General features: G+C 32.9%; 1 protein-coding gene across 17 annotated transcripts in view; it reads left to right on the top strand.

Moving 5' to 3' along the window:
- The window catches only part of DMD (dystrophin), a 1,043,395-nt gene that overhangs the window by 444,672 nt on the left and 575,481 nt on the right, over window positions 1-23,242 (top strand). For 16 of the 17 annotated variants that reach the window (XM_052674157.1, XM_052674152.1, XM_052674148.1 and 13 more), the window contains 5 exons: window positions 4,346-4,468; window positions 5,672-5,809; window positions 7,608-7,760; window positions 8,685-8,867; window positions 21,745-21,939. In XM_052674157.1, the coding sequence (XP_052530117.1) occupies window positions 4,346-4,468; window positions 5,672-5,809; window positions 7,608-7,760; window positions 8,685-8,867; window positions 21,745-21,939 (792 nt within the window). The remainder of the gene's footprint in view (window positions 1-4,345; window positions 4,469-5,671; window positions 5,810-7,607; window positions 7,761-8,684; window positions 8,868-21,744; window positions 21,940-23,242) is intronic. The other variant, XM_052674158.1, reaches the window with a different exon arrangement.

Below are 23,242 nucleotides of genomic sequence, written 5' to 3'. Positions count from 1 at the left end.
CTAAGATTTTAAAGGAAAATATGTTAAAATCCTAATTTTATTTTATTTTATTTTTAAGTGTCAATGTTTGAGAGGGGGTTGGCATTCACTACTGCATAAATAGTGATATTCACTAAGTTTATATAAACATACACCTGTTATCTCACTAACACAAAAAATGAATGTCATTGAGGAAATAATAAGATTCTTAATCTTCTCAAATGACTGTCCATAACTATTTTTTTTGTGTGTGTGTATTTGTTTGTAGGGGCTAATTTTTATTAAATATCTTTTCCTATGAGGCCAAGACTTGTCAAGGTTTGATATGCATGTATTTGTATATGTATATTTCAACAGTACTTCAAATAATTATCTCTTCAATTAGTTTGAGTACTGAATTGAGTTCAGTTTGAATTAGGGCATTTTTAGACAAGTTTTGCCAAGTTCACTTCTGACGTGGAATGAGAGAGGATATAAATCATTTCTTTTCTCCATTGTTTTCACTACCTTTATTGTGAAGAGTAGTTTTGTAGATTGAAGCAGGCAGCCACGTAGGGTGCATAGCAGGACTGTATGGATCCTGATCCTATGTATTTGTGGTAGCTAGTGTAATAGCATGGGAAATCAATGCACAGAGGATCAGTGGCAGAGAAGGAAATAAGACTTATAAATGCATAAGTAAGGTTGCATGGTTTCCATCTACTGTTCTGGGCTTTCACAGGGCTCAGTGCCCTCTGTAATCAGCACATTGTTTGTACATATTTGAGTTGATTTAGTTTTCATTTGTGGAACAGAACATATCCTATTAGGAGAAAAAAAAAAGAAAAAAAAAAAAAAAAGCTTAATGATAGAAACTGTGAAGCAGTGTGAAATAATTGTGTCAATATTTGCTTGAAAACAAGAGAGGAAGTTAAAAGGGCTTCTAGGAAAGCTGAGGAGAAAGCCAGGGTATGATTTGGGTTTTCTTTTCTTCAGTATATTACTTAATTGCACACTTATAAACTGCAGTGATGAACAGTGGCATGTAATTGTCATTGTTGAATTAAAAATGAATCATATTAATCTTAAATGCAAGAATTGTGCAAAGAAGGATATGTGTGAATACTTTAGAAAACTGTTTTTTATGGCCTCTCACTTTGAGAAGTATGTGTTATTTTCACCTTTTTTTTTTTTTTTTTCTTCAGGATATATTAGTCTTTCTTGAAAAACAAGTACTCTCTCATAGCCTGTATACAGGCAAAAAACTGCTGGATTGTTTAAAACTGATGCTCTATTTGGCTGAGAAATTAAAAGACTACTTGTTTTGTAATACAAGCAAGTTCCAACAATTGTCTGACTGTATCATTTCATCTTTGCTAGCCAAGATGAACTTTAACTGGGTGATTTCCAAATCATTTTGCTCTTCAGGGGTGTGAGTACCTTCTTTAACTGAGTGCAGAGTCATTGACATTATTTCTTTGACCAATGTAACATTTCTTACTGCACAACGATAAACAAGACATGTTTTTTTCCAAAGCAGCTTCTTTTCTAGCTAGTTTTAACATAAATTTTGAGGAATATTGATACTGTGCTATTGTAGAGGTTAGCAGCGTCTAAGCGCTCACACAGCAGCTCACTGAGAACTCATCCCCTCAGTGAGATAGAGGATAAGAATAGGAAAAGTGAAACTGAGAAAACTTGCAGGTTGGTATACAAACAATCTCGCTAGTAAGGGGAAAAAAGCAAGTGACACAAAGTCTCATTACACTGGTGCTCAGCCTATTTCTCATCAATGGATACTTTGGAAGTTGTACCCCACTTCTTCTTCCTCTCTCTTACGTTTGGTTGGTTGGTTGGTTGGTTTGGTTTTGCTTCTTTGTTTTTCTGTTTTCTTACTTTGATTTTCTGGAATTAATCATTACATGATATGGTATCTCTTCGGCCAATTCAGGTCATCTGTCCCCTCCCAACTTTCCCAACCCTCAGCCATTGTGGTGGGGTACCTTTTTCCTGTGACCTAGAGTGATTGTGTTAGGGATCTTGTTTTGTTTTGTTTTGTTTTGTTTTGTTTTGTTTTTTTCTGGCAGCCGTCAGTAGTATTTCAGCAGTTGCAGTGTGCTTCTACTCATTACAGAAGGACAAACTATAGACAGAGGATATGTAGTACAAACGATTCTGTTGTGTAACATTTCCATTCTGAATACTGCAATATGGAGCTCCTTCTGAGTTTTGCCATACTCTTCCACAATGTTGTAAGATGAAATGTTGTGATGATGCATCCTTTGATGAAGTGATCTAAATGATCAAAGTATAGATTACTTAGTATTTTGCTATTATTTCTGCCTTAGTTGAAGTAGTTGCTAGGTAAGAAGCTGAGCTTCTTGATGAAAATTTTTAAGCACAGTATGTTTCCTTATGAATATCAACCATTGTTATATTTCCATTAGTGTATACAAGCGTACAAAGTCTTTGTCATGAAAATGATCAACCAGATACAATTATAATATTTTTACTCTAAATCTCCCAGTTTATCTGTGGAACAACTGATAAAGTTTTACACATCTTCTGAGTGTTAATTGATGTCTAGCCTCTTTTGTTTGACTGAATAGCTTTGATTATTAACATCTTGATTACAAACATATGCTTTATAATAAAGCCCAATGTGTTGTAGAGAAATATACAAGGGAAGTGACAAAAATATAATGTACTTATTCCTTTAGTAGGTAGACAGAAGTACATCCAGGAGATTCTAGGTCATTAAGAGAAGAACAGGTTAGAGATCACTTTGTGAGACTGAATGGGTGCAAGTCTATGGGGTTTGATGACATACATTCCAGGGTCCTGAAGGAACTGGCTGATATGACTGCCAAGTCACTCACCATAATATTTGAAAAGTCATGGCTGTCAGGTGAAGTCCCTGGTCACTGGAAAAAGGAAAACATGACTTCCATTTTTAAGAAAGGAAGAGAGGAAAACCTGGGAAACTATGGGCCAGTGAGCCTCACCTCTTTGCCTAGGAAGTTCATGGAGCAGATCCTCCTGGAGGTTGAATTACAGCATGTGCAAGAAAAGAAAGTGATCAGAGACAGCCAGTATGGCTTCGCCAAGGGCTGATCATGCCTGACCAATCTGTTGGCGTTCTATGATGGAGTGACAACATCTGTGGACAAAAGAAGGACAACTGATGATGTCTGCCTGGATGTGGTCCTGCACCCCGTCCTTACCTCTAAATTGGAGAGATTAGCAGACTGGTCTGTTGGATAAGAAAGAATTGGTTGGACAGTCACAGGGGTTATGACTAACAAATCTATGCCCAGATGAAGACCAGTCACAAGCAGTGTCTCCCAAGGGTAACTCTTGGGACTGGTGCACTTCAGCATACTAATCAGTAACATAGACAAGGAGATCGAGTGTACTCTCAGCAAATTTACTCATGACACTAATATGAGTGGTGTAGTCAATATGACAGAAAGAAGGGATGCCATCCAGAGTGACTTGGACAAGAATGAAAACTGGGCCCACATGAACTGAATGAAGTTTAACACGGCCAAGTGCAGAGTGTTACACTTGAATCAGTGCAATCCCAGATACGTCTACAGACTCATCAAGAGCAGCCCTGTGGAGAAGGATGTAGGGGTCCTGGTGGACAAAAAGCTAGACATGATCTAGCAGTGTACTGTTGTAGCCCAGATGGCCAACAGTTTCGAGGCTGCATCAAAAGAGAGGGGACGGCAGGGAAAGATAGTCACTCTCTGCTTTGCCTTTTTTAGACCTCACATGGAGTGCTTTCTTAAAGAAGGTTTTGTTTACTTCGTTTTTTACTATGTTACATAGTATCATTAAGTGGATATCTTATGTGAAGTTTAACTGTTTTGTTTTGTTTTGTTTTGTTTTGTTTTAAGATGGATACTATGTAATCAATGTGGGATTTTTGCTGTTCTTTTTGACAGAACAATGATTTCAAAACACTGAGACAAATTATCCTGAAATTGTTCTCAATTGGTAGTAGAAGGTAGTTATTCATCTAAATGGATTGCTTGTTGCTATACTGTTTCTGAGGATTGTTTAAACTTAATTTTTTAGACAGTTTATCTGAGCCTGTTCTTGCACACAAATGTGAAAATATCATTTTTTTTCTTTAAATCTTACTTTGCCACAGAATTCTTATATTTCTTACATGAGAACTCTAGAGTATTCTTAAGTACCAATCTTTATTTGTGTATGTGGATAGTTGGAGTTGCATGGTGATAATTTTTTCATCTTATGGAAAATCTACTAATGTTTTAGTAATAGGAAGTGCAACAGATGTCTGTTCTTGTTTATGCTTCTAATAAGACTATTAAATATGTAATTTAAATAAATTGTATCTGTATTTTTCCCTTTCTAGCCCTTCATTCCTTTGAAGGAATTGGAGCAATTTGACTTCGATATACAAAAATTGCTTGAACCACTGGAAGTTGAAATTCAGCAGGGGGTGAATCTGAAAGAGGAGGACTTCAATAAAGATATGGTAAATTGGTTGAAATGGAAGTTTGAGTGAAGTAGATAGAAAGATGAAAAAGTCCTGAGTGAAAATGAGAAACTACCTTATTTGTCTTAAGATCTTTAGATATGACTTGGACAGAATTTTACTATGCTAATATATTATAAATTCAAAGGTTCCAAATTAGCATTAGTTCAGAAGTCATGTAAAAGAAGACGTTCACTAATGACAAATAACACAGAGGTTAGTTATTAACATATATGGTCATACCTTATATTGTGAATAATACATGTGACTGTGATAAGTTTTATTATTTATGTTTCCTATTTGTTAATAGTAAAACAATGTAAGTGTATTAAAACAAAAACAAAACGTCACAAACAAAATACTGCTGTGAATTCTTTAATACAATTTTCAGAGGAATTACATGTCTTAGATAGCCAATCATCTTTAGGATCCTCACTTTGTGAATCCTCAGCAAGATCAGATATATATTTCTTTATAGGCAATATAAGTAAAAAGTATTTCCTTTCAGGGTATTATTCAAAGATAGATCTTTCAGATCAATGCTAAAATGAATTGGGTTTTTTTGTTTGTTTGTTTGTTTTTTTTAATGCAGGAAAAACATAAGCAATTTGAGGCGGTATTTACTCAAGGGGTAAATAATAAGTGAATTAAGTTTTATTGGGTAATGTTCCAATGCTTGAGCATGTTTTTTCTGTTTATATACATAGAGTGTTTAGTGTTGTTTCAAAAATGGTCTTGAAATCTGTAGGAAGAGATTCACCTTCTGTATCGAGTGCATAGTGGTACCATTTTCAATGCTAGAATAGCTGTTTTGTATTGTGATGATACTATTATGTGAAATACTTAGGAATCACATTGTCCTAGCATACTGACAATATCAATGACTACTGAAACTTTCTTAGAGTATTTCAGATACACCTTTCTGTTTTAAAGTTAGAAATATTTTATCTTTTTGCCTTTAATGTTTACATCCATGTTCTGTAAAGTCTAGTATCAAACATCTGTAGCTTTTCATTTGCTGTTTTATTTGTACCTTTCAAGTGATATAGAAAGTAAGTGAAAGCTATTGTGTCTTCGGAACAGAACTGCAAGTAGCTTTTAGATCTGTAGCATAGGAGGTATAAGTTTATATGTCGAAAACTCCTAGTACTTAAGTGGTAGTTAAATTAAATGCCCATTTTACCTGTTATTATTTCAAATCAGAGTGAAGATGATGAGAGCACAGTGAAAGAATTGCTGCAAAGGGGCGACACGCTTCAGAAAAGAATCACAGATGAGAGACAACGGGAGGAAATAAAGATAAAACAGCAGCTGTTGCAGACTAAACATAATGCTCTCAAGGTATAGGAGCAAACATTATAAGCACATACAAATAAAACAGATTTTTCTTCATTTCAGGGCAATGTTCTGTAAAGTTAAATGAATTCTCATTACTATTTAGAGATGAATCATTTGAAACTATTCAGCTATAAGCATGTATTTGCTTCTACACTTTTCTTGAAGCTTTGGAAAAGGCATATTAATTATGCAGTGTAATGGACACTGTTTTGTCACAGTTTTTTTACAACCAGGTGATTGCCAATTGGACAGTAAACACTTATTTTATTATATTACCTTTTTAAAATATGTTTTGCACTTTTTATGTTTCTCCAACAGAATTCCAGACCTTAGTTACAATACAGCCTCACAAATTTAGATTCTGGGTGGTAGAACACTTTTGTTGTAATTAATAATCTGGTTTATACTTCATTAAAAAAAATAGCATGCTGATCTCTTTCAACATGAAAAGTGACACTTCCCTCTTTAAAATACTGGCGGGGTAGATTATAATCTATATCAGTATATCTGTATCAGTAGACTTAGCAGCTAAGAAGCTGAAAATCAAAGTCATACGTCTAAATTCTGTGCTGAGCGATTTATTTGAGGATGCCAACTTTCTGGAGAAAAATCAAATATGGAAAGGAAGAGTTTTGTAGTTGAAAGATCACCTTTGGTCACCTAAGAGGCATAGTCTCTGGCAATTGTAGCTGAAATGTTTATCCTTCATCAGGAGGAATTTTTCTTGAAAATTTTTGTTTACTTCTTCTTGACACTAGGAACACATTTTTACATGTGTTTACGCATGTTTACACTTAATTATTACTTATTTGTGAGCATCATCTTTTGTTTCCTATGGATTTCATTCTAATTTTTACAATTTAACTGTGTGAATGCAGTAAAATAATAGATGGAATTTGTTGTCATTTTGTTCACATTACACAGTAACTTGAAATCTGCTAGGTTTGTCTTGCATTTTTTTCAAGTTAAACGGAACTAATTCAAATTTTTTGTGGAGGAGAAGACTCTTCAGAGCTATACTATTGGCCAGATTTTTATTGGTTGTTTTCCTTTTGAGTTATTCAGTTCAGAATTCAACTTTGTCAAATAAAATTTTCAAGAAAGGTTGAAGCACATTTGTTTATGTTTTTTTTTGTTTTGTTTTTTTTTTAATAAATTATGTAAGTTTTTCCTAAAGTTGCTTCTTAGTAAGATGCTATTGTAGTGAAAGTATTTTCTGAACTCTTCATGAATGAAGCTAAGGACATAAGGTATATTTAATAATACTGTCAAGGAAGTTGTGTTTTTTAATGTGCTGTTCAATAGAAGTTTTAATACTTTTATAAATCTGAGTCATAAACACATTTGGTATACAGTGGTCCATAATACATTTTTGCATTGAAATTATTTTCTTTTGAATAGCTACAGAATTCTCACTTAGGCTAGAATTTCACAATTGATTACAAAACACAGGAAGCCCACTTGTACCTAGCTAGTAAGTGGGCTGTGTTTCCTTCCATCCAGTAAGTATTCTGAGGAAAATTGTTTTATATGTAAAAATATTGATATTTATGTAGGACTTCTCTGAATATTGCTGACTGCTCACTGATTTATTCATGTACCCTCAGCTTAAACATTTACCTGTCAAACTGATGAAAATACTCTGTGTTCAGATACTTCCACGTTTGATTTAAATATCATCATTTAATTAAAAATAGTGGACCTGTGTACTTTTCCTTTTTTTCCTTCAGTGTACACAAATGCCAATTCATATTTTATAAGTCTTTCATCCATATTCTAATAATATCTGCACTGTGAACAGGACTTGAGGTCTCAAAGAAGAAAAAAGGCTTTAGAGATTTCTCATCAATGGTATCAGTACAAGAGACAGGCTGATGACCTAATGACATGGCTGGATGACATTGAGAAAAAGTTAGCCAGTCTACCAGACCACAAAGATGAACAGAAGCTAAAGGTAATGTTTTTTTGGGGGTGGCAATGATAGATCATTTTGAGATATAAATTTATTAATTTAAAAAATGGAAATGAAATGAATATTTCAATAGATGTAAAATATTATTATTTCAATAGATTATTTCTGATTTATAATAAAAGAAATGCTAACAATCTGTATTCAAATTGGTATTTCTTTGTTGTATTATCTCTTGTATTCTTTTGTTACAATAATTGTTACATAAATCATTTGAAAAACATTAAATAAATTTTTTTGTCAATATGGAGTGTGCAATGTATTAAGAAGCATCAACTGTTTTTTAGTAAAAATTGTAATTGATTTTATGTATCTTTGTTCCAGATGAACTAATGACTTACCGATATATGGATGACCTCTATCTCATGTTAGCACATTCATTTTCATCTGAACATTCATATGTCATTGTCAAAATCTGTAGATTTATTTACATATTGTCAAAGGTTTTCCTAGTTTTTTTTTTGCCTCGTCTTTCTTTGCTTCATTCTCTGTTGAGTTTCCTGCAGAGTAAAACAGGAATTAAACACTGCATTGAAGATTCAGATAATATATTTGTAAACTGTCCAAACTATCTGTCATGAATATGCTGACCCTTACGGATTAAAAAAATAATAATACTCTTCAACTGCCCATTACAGTGTACTAGCAAGAATCAAAGTGTAAAACCTGCTGGCCTTTGCTAATTCTCAGATTGTACTAGATTCTAATATATCTACAGCCAGTCTCCAAGAAGATTTCTTAATCTCGGGTTTTTTTGTTGTGTTTACCTCTAAGATTAGAAATAGCTGAACATTTTAACTGTAACAATAAAATTGAAATGGAAGTTCTGACAGAAGTATTTTGCTAATTCTAAGTTGATTGATCTAGTTAGCTAACTGTCCTGGGCCCTGTATTGGTTTTGCTCACTAGGAGATTGGTGGAGAGTTGGAGAAGAAGAAGGAAGATCTGAATGCGGTGAACAGGCAGGCTGAACGCCTGTCTAAGGATGGGGCTGCAAAAGCAGTGGAGCCAACCCTGGTACAGCTCAGCAAGCGCTGGCGAGATTTTGAGAGCAAATTTGCTCAGTTTCGAAGACTCAACTATGCACAAATTGTGAGTTGTTATTGGCAAACCCATATGTTTGCAACTGCTACTGCTAATAGAATCCTACTAACACTGAGAGCATCAGGGTCAGTGTCAACTCTTCAGATATTAATGAGAAAAACCCTATTGTTTGCAAGTGGGAAAGTCGTTGTATTCTAATACAGTAGTTCTCTGTTTTGGTCTTAAAATTGCCCTTCACTTAAATCAGCCAATTAACGAAAACTCAGCAATGAAAAGCTCATGTTTATTTCTGTTGCTTCATTATTTTTCCGTAACATTCTCCAGTTTAAAAATGTCAGTTTGCCATGCATGCATTTTTGTTCAGTAAATGTGTATATCCAAAAAAGTGTTATTTTCAAACATTCAATTTCAATTGCCATTCCATGCCAATTTCAGTTGTTTTTATTTGTCCATAATACATCTTTATACCTACTTTAGAAAGAGATTAATTTTTTTTCTCCTTGCACTTTTATACATAGCCTCTTCTTCAAATACTTGAAATCTCAAAGGAGTTTTTTGCAAGAAACTGTACTTTTAAATTGAATAAGAGATGAAAATAATTTTCTAAGCTAACTTAATGTTTTCTTATTTTGAAGGGTTTAATATAAAATATTATTATATTCTTACTGGTTTATAGATACTGCAGTAACTGGATAAATAAAATGGAAGTCAACTGTCACTATTCCAGGTTTATGATCAAAATATATTGCACAAGTTAGCCATGTGGATGGTTGTGAAATAACTACTTTTGCACTCATATGGCAGTTTTTGGTTGTCATTCTTCTTACTGTGTTTATTGGCTTTTGAACTTTAGATTTTATGGGATTAAAGAGAAGATTGACACCTGTTAACCTGAGTTAATGTAATTAACCTGTTTTTATTTTGAACTCTCTGACTATTAAGTTACATAATATATATATATATATAAACAATAATTGGGATAGCTATGCTGTTAATGGAAACAATCAGACAATCATTAATTTTGGTTTGTATGCTATTAAATCTTGTTCCATCTGATTACTCTTTTCGGGTTACTATGGTTTATATTAAACTTGATGGACAGAATCACTTGCAAACCATTTATTTATATTGGCATGGAGCTAGAACAGGCTTCACTTTGTCTTGTAAATAAGGTTTTTTTATAATAAATGTATTTGTTCTTTTGATATGAAAGAAACAAGAATCTGCCATTCATATTAAACATACTCACCTAACGCCTACGATGATAGAGGGCAAGTATATCCATTATAAAATTTTACCAGCAAATCATATTTTTCTTTAAATTATGTAAAGTAGACAAATTGCTATATGGGTTTTTGAATTGGTCAGTTAAATATAGCCACTGACTTTTTAGGCGTGCAACCATTACATGTGCTCTTATTGTTAAATTATTTATACGGTATATTTATATTTTTGTAATGGTTAAAAGTTTTAAGTATTCTTCAATGTCTTAAAAAAATTTAGTTAATGAAATATACATGTGTGCAGGTCAATTACATTGTACTTTTAATTTCATATGAAAAATACCATTCTCTATTAACAATGACCACTGTGGTATTAATGTGAAATGTGTTAGACGTTTTACAGAAGCTACTGAAACTGATGAGAAGTGTTGTATTTTCACGGTCACATCAGAATGAGGAGGAATACAAGGCGCCTCGTTACTATTTTAGTTAGTCTTTTAGTTTTTCCAAATCATTGGAACAAAGTTAATTTCCCAACTTCCTTTTTTTTTTTGCTGCTGTTGTTGTTCTTTCTTTTAATACAGCATAAGTTCCTACCTCACAGGGATGTTGTGAGGGGTTAGTTAGTTGTTCAAGACTTGAGCGTACAGAAGAAAAAAGAAAACTTGAACTATTCACTTGAACACATGCATATACCAGCAAAAAAAAATGCTTTCTGTTACCCATCAACTGAATAAAAACATACAATAAAACTACAAAATTGGATTTATTTTTGAAGCAAAAGAAGTAGAAAATTTCTGCATTTTTCATTTGCAATTAATGATGTATACAATTACAGACATATAAGAGTTGAAAGTTATTGTTAAAAGGCAATGAGGTTTTAACTGTACTGTTTATCTTGCAATTCATTATGATTAATTGAATAAACATAGCAAGATGCTGCTGTGGCTTGATGACAGAATTGCATTTCTTACTTTATTAGAGCTAATATAATTCTGATATCAAAGTATGAAATCAGAGTGATTATGTTCCCCCTTATTTACTTTTCCCCATTTTGGGGGTTTGAGGGGGGAGGGAGGGGTGGAGGGGAAGATCTGCGAGAAGGATGCATAAACATAAGAATTGAGTATCTCTGTCATGGTAGATTTTCATAAAGTTGTGATTCTCTCACAGATGTGTAGTAGATAGTGTCCACCAACAATCTGAAAAATAAGTGTGTGTCACCAGTTCTGTTAATAAGTATGCTGTAGCTGAAAGCATAGGCTTAAAAAGGTGAAGCAGAATTATTTTCCACTACACAAAAAGCTTTTTTTTTTTTGTTGTTGCTGTTGTTGTTGTTGTTACCTCAAACACTACCTGTTCTTTATGCCAACTTGAGACATACTTTAATTTATTATAACTTAATTCAGTCGTGGACATTGGAAATTATGAGAGTTCATATTATCTTAAGATTATTTTTGGGATAGGAGAAATACTTTTTCCTTCAATTCAGTAACAGCTGTCAAAATTATATACCTGCTTGTATATGTACTGGCAAAGAAAGTAGACTTGCATAAATGATATCAGTAATTTTATTGGTAACACAATTAAAAATTCCATAGGAACTAATGGTCATTTTACTTCTGACATATTTTGGCCTGGATTTTTTTCCCATACTGGGAAAAATAAGTTGATCAAAAGGTGAAAATCAGGAGAAAGTCCTTTTCATACCACGTAAACCTTGTGGTGAACAAGAATGAATAAGGGAAATAACTGTGTAAAATATGCATTTTTTTTCTACGAGGTAAGTGGTTAGAGTAGTTCAAAGCAATTAACGGTGACTTAAGTTGAATACCAGTACTTTTAGTACTTTTAGTACTTCCTATGAATAAAAGGACCATAAGCCTCATTTTCAAAATAAATTACCTTATTCTGTTAAAGACTCTATGAAGCATTCAGAAGTTCAAACTAATTCTCTCTTAATTGGGTACTTGTTCCAGGTGAGGGAGTATGTGATCAGCTTCTGGAACCTGATTAAGGACTGATCAAATTTATTTTACATCTGAAATTCAAGAGTTGGTTTAAATTCACTCTTCTAAAGACATCTTCCAATTTTCAGTTAGTATTTCCCTATTGAGCTCCATTAATTCTCTTTAATGAAATCTAAACTTGTTTTTACAGATAAAATATGTTTACCTACAAAAATATTTTCTAAAATGTAAAATCAAACAGTAACGGAAATAAAATGTGTCACAGCTAGATAAACACAAGTCTTGTGTCCTAACTATATACCTGCATCCATATAATGTTAATACTTTGATACTCCTTTGCTGTCATTGTTTTAGATCATTATTTTCCATGGTTGTCAGAACCAGAGGCACTGGAATAAAATGAGTATTTCTCCTTATATTTTATTTATATATATATCTTTTTTTTTTTTCAGTAAATGAATTAATAGTGGTTGACACAAGCTAATTCATCTTTATTGTCATGAGGAGTATGGGAGAGGATGAAATGATGAAAGAAGAGGCATTAGAAAAGCAAAACAGGAAAATACTTAGTGGGCGAGAAGAGAACTGTAGAAATGGATTGGAATACAGAATCTGTTTAATCTCTGTGTTTTGGGTCTTTCAAGGACAGGACAGAAGTGATTCAGTGATACCATTTAACTTCTGTATTAACAGAGGCAGCTGTTTAACTGAGGCAGCTTTACACAGTACAGCCAAACACAGACCTCTTTTGGCTGTGACTGTAGAGGAGTGAGAATGAATGAGAATCTTTAGGAAGAAAATCACAACTGAGTGTACACATCAGCTTTTTAGCATCCATCAGGAAAATCAGGAAATCTGTTAACATTACTATTAGAAAATTCATTCAAAATAATTTAATTTTATTTCAGATACTTCTAGTTTCATGTCTCTTTTAGGATTCTGGCAAGAAAGCTGAAGGAAATACACTGAATATAGGCATTGGATGTAGCTGAAGAGGAGCTGGTATTACAGATGCATTTTAAAATGCACTTTGCATTCTCTGTTTCTAAAAGATAGAGTGATGTGATAATTTAAGAGAAGGCCATTGTTAGCCTTCTTCTGTATGATGTGAAACCATCTTATACAGTACTTTAAGTTCTTCTAAAGTGTGTTTTTCTTGTCTTTTATTTGCTTATTCATTCTGTTCAGTATTGTCATGGCAAATCCGTAATCTTTTATTAGAGCAAATTTTAAAACAAATTTCTTTTCAGATGACCGAACTTCACACAAAAACATTTTTCTCTACCTTTTTTTCATTATCTCTTATGGTCTTCAATGAAGCAATCTGAATTACATTCCCTAGTTTGAAAGTGAAGTTCAACACCTTTAACTCATTGCATGGGAATGAATAGCCTTGCTGCAAATAGGACTGTCTTAGGATGTTGTCTTAAATTATATGAAGTGGTTACTGTAATATAGTCTAACACATGGCACAGGCTTTACTTATTGTCCTCGGTGTGGTAAGGGTGGTAACAAGACTAGCATCCTTTGGTTAAGGAAACCTGTGACAAGCAATTTGTCTCTCCATTCAGTTTTCTTTGGCCAAAACTGCATTATCCTGGTATAGTATTTTCTTCCTAATAATTGCCTAGCTACTGGGGAAACAAACCAGCTAATTGCCATCTTAATTTCTCAGATATATCATGATTTATTAACATAGTAAATTATGTAACTAAATAGATAAATAAGTTTGCTATCAAAATTACTTAGTCATACTGTGAAGTTAAATAATAAGAGGAAAGACCTGCTGCAGAGTGATCTGGCCCTAACTAGCAGTACCTTTTGAAGATATGATAATCATCTCCTGTTAAATTAAGGAAACAGCAGTTAAGGATGACATTTTCATTTAATTTTTCTTGTTGTTGTTTCATAGATGCTTCTGAATATATTCACAAGGGTGCCCATAGAAATGAATTTTTATATGTACGGTTTGATTGCTGAATAGCTATGTAGGTATATTTATTTAGTGTTGGATTTACAGTAATTTCTTGCCTGCTATTTAAAAAAAAAAAATCTGTCTTAGGGCAACAGAATCAGCCTAAAAAACAAACCCTATCATTATCCTGCATGATCACATCTGTATAAATGTAGATTACCTCTGAAAGGTGACACTATTTAAGGTTTAAAACGTTGCTCTTTGAAGTTGTTAGCATTGAACACTACAGAGGTACTTCAGTGTGGTGGTTTTTTTTTTTATTATTTTATTTTTTTTTATTTTCTAAATTACTTCAACAAACAGCTAACACATAGTTGGCTTAAATATCTTCAAAATTAATATTACAATTAAACAATTTCAAAACGAAGTAGTCAATTTAGATCTCAAGTGGATTGTATTTTAACATGTCTGTGCTATATTTAACATTGGTTGTTTTCTTGGTGGTCAGTCAGTAGAGTAACAGATTAAATTCACAGCAGCCCTAAGGCTTCATGCTGTGTGACCAGGGTGCTTCTGCCATCTTAATAAATCATCCTCTAAGTGAGCTAACGTTGACCAAAGTCTTATCATGGGAGGGCTGCCATGCAACACAGCATACAGAGTACAGAATACAGAAACTTAGTCTGTCACTGTGTGCTTCTCTATAGCTTACACAATTTTGAAATTGTGTTTTGAGTTAAAAGAATTTGAAATTCATTGTATTCTTTAGGGTAGTTACTGTTATGTTAGAGAGTTTGATTTTTTTTTTAATGCTGGTTTAGCAGGATGCACAGATGCTCGCAATTGCATATCGTGGTTACAAGGATATATGACTGTGTAAAAAAAAATTAATCTTCCAGAGCATAAATTAAATACTTTCTTAAGTATGTAATTTCCTTGATAATGTATGCACTTTTGCAGCTGTGAAAAATACTACTAGGCAAATGCAAGAAATGGCTAACAGCTCTATGGCCATATTTAGTCTATAGCTAAAGTATAAGAACTTTAAAATACATCTTGTTTGCTGGAGGGTGAGACACATAAATCGATTCAAAATGTGTCTTCAAGGTAATCCCATAAAACATTCTAAGTATATGTCTTTAATATCTATTTTAAAGCCAGACAAAGATGTATATTATGCAGTGTCCAGATTTTTTTTTTTTTTTTTTTTTCATTCCAAAATGTAATATGAATACATAAGCATTTACTTTTTTACAGATTTCTATGAGTAAGATACTGACTGCTGTGGAAGTATGCATGAAAGGAGTAGGGATTATAAAATGCTTTTACCATGACATGTAATTTTGCTTGTCAGTTTTGAATTACTGCAATTACTGGATTGAAATAATCCACCTTTTATCAGAAGTAATTAATATACACGCATAATTTATTTATAGCGAGACATTTTCCAAATCCCAATAGTTCAAATTAATCTATTAGGGCATAGTAATATTAGATTTTGTCTCTCTTCATGAGTGGTCATGTTACGGATATGACATAAGATACACAGTGCTCCATTTTCTTGTACATTCTAAAAGAGCTGGTTTATGTCATACAGAATAAAATGTATTTATAGTCTCATGTCCTAGTTCCATCACTTTTGAAATTAATTTACTTTGTGAATGGATACTAATGGAAGTTGTCAGGATTAAAAATCAAAACCAGGACTGCTACAGTTTTGTGTTTGTGCTGGTCCTGAGTCTCTTCTTTGTGTACATGACAGGAGGTCTTCAGTAAAAAGCAATGACTAAGTTTTCAAATAAGCCACATCTGAGTTGAGTATGCAGCAGTACATCAGTCTCCTCAGCCTGAGGCGAGTCCAGATCATGACATAGTTATCTAAGCCAAAATAAAATAAAATCCCTGCTAAGCGGCTAGACAAGGAAAAGGGATTGCAAAAAACATTTTCTTCTTCGTCTAGGGTATTTTACATCTTGTAGGTTCTGAAGGCCTGAGGGGGTGCGGAATCCAAAGGAATGGCTGTAGTATCAGAAATGCCTTGATATAGTTTTCAACTTATATATATGTATGTCTTAAAAAAGAAAAAAAAAGAAAAAAAAAGAAAAAAAAAAAGAAAAAAAAGGAAATAAAAAAAAAATCCCCCCGAAAGTTACAACTGTGAATACCACCAATATAATTTGAGTTAAATGTTTGAAGTTAATCATTATAACTTCTATCTCTTATTTTCATTTCAATGTGAAAATAATGCATTCAAAGAAAAATAAAAAGAAGAAATGGGGGTAGAATAAAAATGTATCCAAGTCTTTGAGCCAAGCAACTACACATATTTATCCAGTCCACTATATAAAGCATATCAGGCAGTGGCATGACTACCAGACTTTTGGTGAGATGTCTCACAACTGAAACCTAAAAGAGCAGGGAAAGGTTTTTTTTCTTTAGGAGAAAACCTCGGCAGTTAATTCAAGACCCGAAGTCAGCAGTAAGACAGTAAGTTTGCACTGGTCTATGTCTGTTAATTGATGGTTTTCAAAATTAAATCCTACAATTTTTTATTGCTATTCTATGTAAAATTTTCTTCTTTTTTCTTTTGTCCCTCCCGCACCCCCCCAAGTTAATGCTATTGTGCAGAATAGTTGATTTTTAATAGTTTTCTTTTGATCTGTAACTCATGGAATGAAAACCATAAATGCAGCATTTCTTAGCCAGTATGCATGCCTGAGTGGTGAAGTGTTGTGAAGACCTAAAGCACACTCTGTCCAAGAATGAATTTCTATGCTAACAGAATATAGACCTCTTAACTGATTGAATGAGGAGGTAGCAAAATGATGCCTAGTTACTGTACAGACATTTCTGATATCAGTCTAAAAGTTTGGGTTTGGAGTTCCTGACTTTGGTTTTCTTTGAATTCTTCTATGCGGAAGAAGATTCCAAAGGAATTATTTTTGGTATGAACATAGTATTTTTCAAAAATGAAATTGTCACATTTCAATGTTGGAGGGTCAATAAAGAGTTGATTTGCCCTTATGTTGACATTCCTTCCTCTGAGTTCATTTCACTGAGGAATGTCATTCTGATGTAAAGGAAGCATCCATTTAAAGATTAAGTCACTAAGTCAGATACAGTCATCAAAATACATATTTTATGTTTTCCAGTGTGCAGCCCTTTCTGGACAACAAGCATGAACAGAAAAATCACATGAGAAAATAATTATTACAATCTTACTTAAAAATGTGATTCTTAAAAAAAAGCACTAAGATGTTTTAATACATCTTAGTGCTAACATATGCTTTTTTAAGACCTTTCCTTTATGAAATTACATAAGCATTTTATACATTTTTACTCCTACAGTGAGAACTAAAGTTTCCATGAAAGACAGGCATCTGCTTGTACTGATAGATGATAACTTGTTTGTGATTGAATATGGGGCATCAAATTTTATAGTAGCAGTTGCATATTCTTTGCATCATTTTGATCTACTTTTTAAATATATATACACAGGTAAGGTGTGCTAGCAGTAGTGAAGATACAGAATTTGTCTTTCTGAATGTTATCTGATAATTTCTCACAGTTGGCTTAGCAACAAATATATAAAAACTTATTTACATAAAAATGGAAAGTGATATTATTGATCTCTGACAGCACTTGATCAGGCTTTTGGATTTTTAATTCTGTGTCCAGTATATTGGTGCTAACTATGGTGTTAATTATAGCTTCATATTTTTGTATTTGTGCATCTATGTTTATTCCTTGGAGTTGAGGTTTTGCATTCTTTTTGCACTCTCATCATATCTTACAGCTAATTATAAAGAATACTTTCTCAAGCCTTAGTTCACCTCAGGAGAAAGCATGTGTTTAATTGTCTTTCCCTTCTCATCAGGATGCTACAAGAGTAGTGTCATGGTACAGTAGCTAGCTGCTGCACTCCTGCATATTCTGTTTGCATGAAATTACTAACTTAAAACAACAGCACGTTTAACTTGCTATTAGTTTGAGTGTCTACAGTGACAGACACCAAAAACAGAACAGTTGTCGAGTTGTCAACTGCAGTTGTAAATGCAAAATAGGTTTTGGGGCTATAGACTCTTGCAGTGATATTGAAATCATTCCATTTGTAGGAGGAAAAGAAATGAATATACTGAGATAGGTAAAATAGGTGGGGAGACAAAACAGACAAGCACAGCATTCTGCAAGGCTTATTAACTGTGACAGTACTAGATGATACTGTTGTAGAAGTTGGGAATAATAATTTCAGATACTTTTTTTGTGGGGAAATTTGTAGGCAAAACTGCATTACTCCTGTAGGTTTGATTTTATTTATTTGTTTTGTGTATTGGTCTTCTCTTTGAGGGGGAATTCGTGGAGGTATTTCTTATCTTTGTGCTATACCTTGTAGAACTTAACTCTTGATTACATGTATGTAAAGTCACATTTATGAATAGATTCTGTATCTTAATTAAAAATGTGCAATTACAGGGAAGAAAATTCATCTTATTCTACTGATAACAATGATAGCAATAAACACATTCTACAGAAATACTGAAGTAAACAGCCCTTTATACCATCATTTTCTCCATCATTAATTTGTATTATATATTACATTATTTTAAAAATATATATATTTCAATATTTTCAAATACTTATCTAATGTATTTTTGCCACTTTTTTCATTGTGCATTCAAAAAATCCTTCAAAAGTTATAAAGCTTCAGTATTCTTATTTAGTCTTACTCTTAATTTTTGTAAACTCTTAACCAGTTTTGCTTCTCATTAATCATTTGTCCATTAGTAATGGCACATATATTTAATGAATTGGTATTATTTCTAAAAGCTGTGGGTCACAGCTGCCACCATTTCCTTTTTTTTTTTTTTTTTTTTTGGGGGGGGGGGGGGGGGGGGTTACTTATTACAGTGCTAGTATGTTATTCAGTTTCATGTGTACATTTCTGGTAAAGATGCTTGCCCAGAATGTAAGGAAGGACTGTGCCTGTTGTATCTTCATGATAATTCCAGCAAACTTTGAAAAAACAAAACAAAACAAAAATATCTTTCTTTACTCATTAAAATGATCAATTTTGTGTATGCCTATTCTCCATTCCTTAGTGCAAGATGCCTTAAGCTCTGTTATCCTACTATCAACAAAGTCAAGATAGAATGAAAGAAATTCCTGCAGTGTCTTGAAAAACTCACTTCTGTAGTTTTAGCACGTTTCAGACTCATTTATTTATTCAGAAACTAATTCATTTGGATTCCTCTTCTTTAGAATAAAGTATGAAATAATATTGCCAAATACGAAGATGGGTTCTGGTGGACTTCTTTCAAATTGTAATTCATCCATGTATTTATCTGGTTGTAGTAATTTACAGTTTAACTTTAAATATAAATAAACAAATTGTTAACTACAATAAAATTGTGGCTCTATGCAGCTCACAGGAATTGATGGGCATTAAATATTACACATACTTTGAGGGATGAGTAAACCATATAGATCAGTTCAGCCCTGCCTTCAAATTTTAGTAAATTTTTCCTGGAAGAGTACTCTTCTATCACTCATTTGTAGCAAATGGGTGGATATTTTGGCATTACTCTAACTAATTAGGCACAATAAGTGGCTAATAAGTAATCACACATCAAATTTCTATTTGATTTTTATCTGATTTCAGGATTTTTTTTTTAGAGTAAGAGGGCACAGATTCTATTTTATGTAAACAGTTATTATGTGTATACTCTATATATACACAGTTATTAGACTAAATTCAGATTAGAAAAGTAGAATAATGAAGTGTCAGAATTTAATTGTCTTGTGTGTGTCATTTCACGTGTTCCTGTAACCTTATTTTGAGTGAATAACCTCATACCCCTTACTTGAATATCAATAATCTGTCTTCTCTGTCAAACAGGGAAAAGCTGTTAAATTGTTTTTTTGTTTTTTTGGGTTTTTTGTAAAGATGTAGTTCCTCATTGTATGTAGAAGAGTCTCAGCACAGTATTGAGGAATGGAAATATATTGCTGCATGGCTTAGTGGCTTATTGAGGATCTCCCATTATCTAATCAACACAGAGAGCTTTTTTCTTTGTGTTAACTGGGGTAAAATGTTATTCTTGCAGAGCGTGATTCATGAAACGTACAGGGAAGGGAGAGGACCCATTTTTAAACATTTTATTTTATATAATTATATAAAATAAAAATTATAGTAGTGATATGATGGCAGTAAGAGTTTTCACTGTTAGCAGATGTCCTGAGAAAGTCATTTTGTTAAAATAGTATAAGCAAAGCAATTAAATTTGCATAGGAAATGCAGCAGAATAATACAAATCTAGAGATAACTTCATGAATTTTATTTGTAATATGCATTAATATGCATACAGCTACTTCAATGTGTGTATGCATATTATAAGACTTTTAAAAGAAAACTGAAGAATCAAATGCTAAGATGAGTAACAGAGGGGAGAAATCATGAAAAGATGGATATTGAAAATAGATCAATTAAAATGAGACACTTTGCTGAGGTAGTGTGTAGGAAATAGTGTTTGGTTTTGTTTTCCTTTACTAATGATGCTGCTCTCTACAGAACCACAGATGCATTCACAGACAGTGCTCCAAAATCCTCGATTATCTGTGTTAGGACTGGAACAACTAAGTAATGAGATTTTTGAATGTTAACCAACAATTGCTTGTAACATTTCATTGAAATCTTCAATAAGTAAAGTTTGCATTTTTAAGAAGGCAAGGACCAAGCTCAGTGAATTTGTGCTCCCACACTAGGAATCCTATGTGCTGTGATAAAATAAACAAATAGTAACCTATGCTTATCAAATCAGAGTTTATATATTTCTAAATATAAATATATATATATAATATTCTGAATGACATACAGGTGAACATCTATTTGGAGTTCAGTTAAATGAAGCTTCAAGCAAAATTTTTGGTGGTTTTTTTTTTTGTTTGTTTGTTTTGTTTTTTTTTTTTTTTGTTTTTTTTTAATGGTCTACAAACACATCAAATCAGAAAAATGGAGAATTAATGTGTTACCATTTTATCACCTAATATATCAATATATTTCCAAAACCTATAGATCAACACTCTGTTTTGACACAAAATACTCAGGACTCTCTTGCACTTGGTGTATGCATGTGCTTTCAGAATAGCGTGTCTAGTTCATATTTGTCCAAATTACCAAAAATACACATCTTTAGGAAATATATATATATATATATATATATATATATTTCTGAAGAAATGTATTGTTAGGAGTTCCTCTGTGAATTTTATCCATTAAATATTCAAATACTGAAATTCCAAATTATACTTCCAAGGTTGAAGAGAGAGATTTTAGTATGTTACTGTAAGTACTGAATTGACCTAGTTGTTTTATCTTGCATGTAACCTAAGAAATTGTATCTGTAAGGCAAGTCATTATTTTATTTGACACCTTGAAATGTCAGTATTTTGGGCTTTGCATGCATGGAATTTCTATAAAGAAGGACATATTCTTAGAGATTTAACAGTTTAAGATGAAATTGTTAGCACTAGAATCCCAGTAATATCGTAATCTCAAAGTATTTTTGTATTTCCTATCTTAATTTCATTGGAAAAAGAGAAGTTTGTATACTTTTCTATGGATCAATTTTAGTATCTGCCATTTCAGTCGAATTAGGGGAACGTGAGTGATCTGTGTGAAATAACTCAAATATTTCTGCTTTTGGCCTTGTAAATAATTTTTAATTGGTTCTAGGTCATGAACTGGAAATTGCAATAAATTATACATTTGTGTAGAGGTGAGAAACTAAAGGAAACATTCTCTTGTATATCTGTACTAGCAAACAGTTCATGAAGATACAACTTTTGTGATGACTGAAAGTATGACTGTGGAAACCGCTTACGTGCCTTCTACATACCTGGCAGAGATCCTTCAGCTTCTGCAAGCCTTGTCTGAAGTAGAAGAACGCCTTAATTCTCCTGTTCTGCAGGCTAAGGACTGTGAGGACCTCTTGAAACAAGAAGAATGTCTCAAGGTAAGATGGAATGTTTTCTTTATAATATTATGCTTGTGTGATTTTGGGGCTGCTTTTTATTGACAGCCTGTGTTCACTTACACATTTTTATAAGTACTCAACTCCGCTGTGCGTATATGGATGTTTAGATATGAAGACACATTGCTATGAAATGTAAGAGCACTGCTGGTTTCATATGTTTTTATCTATTTCACTCAGATTAGTAAGAAAAGTGATTCTGTGAAAAGCAAAGGCATTAAGGTATCTGCACAGCATAACCCTGAGTGGAATAGTGGGAGAAAGGGTGGAGAGGGTGCAGTTCTGTATTAAAAATTGCAGTTGTGGTTAAAGTTTACTTTGTGTGTTTTTATTTTGAATGAATTAGTAAGTGCTTAAAACCTGTCCACACGTGATCTCGGACAGCTTTATTTTAGTGTGACAGATTAGAAAAAAAAAGAAAAAAAAAAAATCAAGTAGCTGTTCCTTTGCATATTGGACTATGAAAGCTTAAAGTCTGATTGGAGATATATCCTACGCAACTGTTGTAGTTTAGTTTACTATACAAAAAATGCTGTCCAATAGGTAGCTAATATAATTCAGAACTGTCTAATTCAGAACTGTTAATGTAACTTTAAATATTATGGTCCATTTTCTTTATTGCTCCTTGAAATTGGAGGATTTTTTCAATACCGAATGACTGAATAAGAGAACAAGATTAACACTGTAAGGCTAAGTAGGTGAATGAGTTATCTGCTTCTGCAGAATAGTGTTTGTGAATAAACCCTTGTAAAAAATCGTGCCTAACTGCTGTATGCAATACAGCAATTTCAAATTACCATCAACACATAAGACCACATTTCCATTATTTCTGTGATCATTTGAGGAAAGTTTTTAACCAAAAGAAACTTGAGCCCAAAGAATCTAAAATCTGTCTGCAGTCATTCAGATGAAATAAGCTTTGTGGGAGAATCGAAATAAGGTCTCTGGTAAGGAGATCTGAAGTGCCCTCAAGGAGCCCATTTGTAGTTCTTGGATAGATACCTTTATATATACACATACAGCATCTCTGTGTGTTTGTGTGTATATATGTGTGTATATTTGCAGACATAGATATGCTTATTATCTCTTAAAAATTAATGATTTACATTTCCTAGGAGTATAGTTTGTCCAGGGAAGCACAAAACTAAAGTACTGGAGCAAGAGAATAACTGACAATAGGTCTGTGAGAAGAAACAGCAGATCACTCCTTTTTTCCTCTTGTGATTTAGTATTAGTAGATTAAAGGGCTCTGAGTATTGACTGTACTAAGTTAATTTTCTAAAAA

Source organism: Tympanuchus pallidicinctus, unplaced genomic scaffold (genome assembly GCF_026119805.1).
Source record: "Tympanuchus pallidicinctus isolate F22 unplaced genomic scaffold, pur_lepc_1.0 scaffold14, whole genome shotgun sequence".
Taxonomy (NCBI): Eukaryota; Metazoa; Chordata; class Aves; order Galliformes; family Phasianidae; genus Tympanuchus; species Tympanuchus pallidicinctus.
Note: the sequence above shows the minus strand (reverse complement) of the source record. Positions and strands in the feature narration are given on the sequence as shown.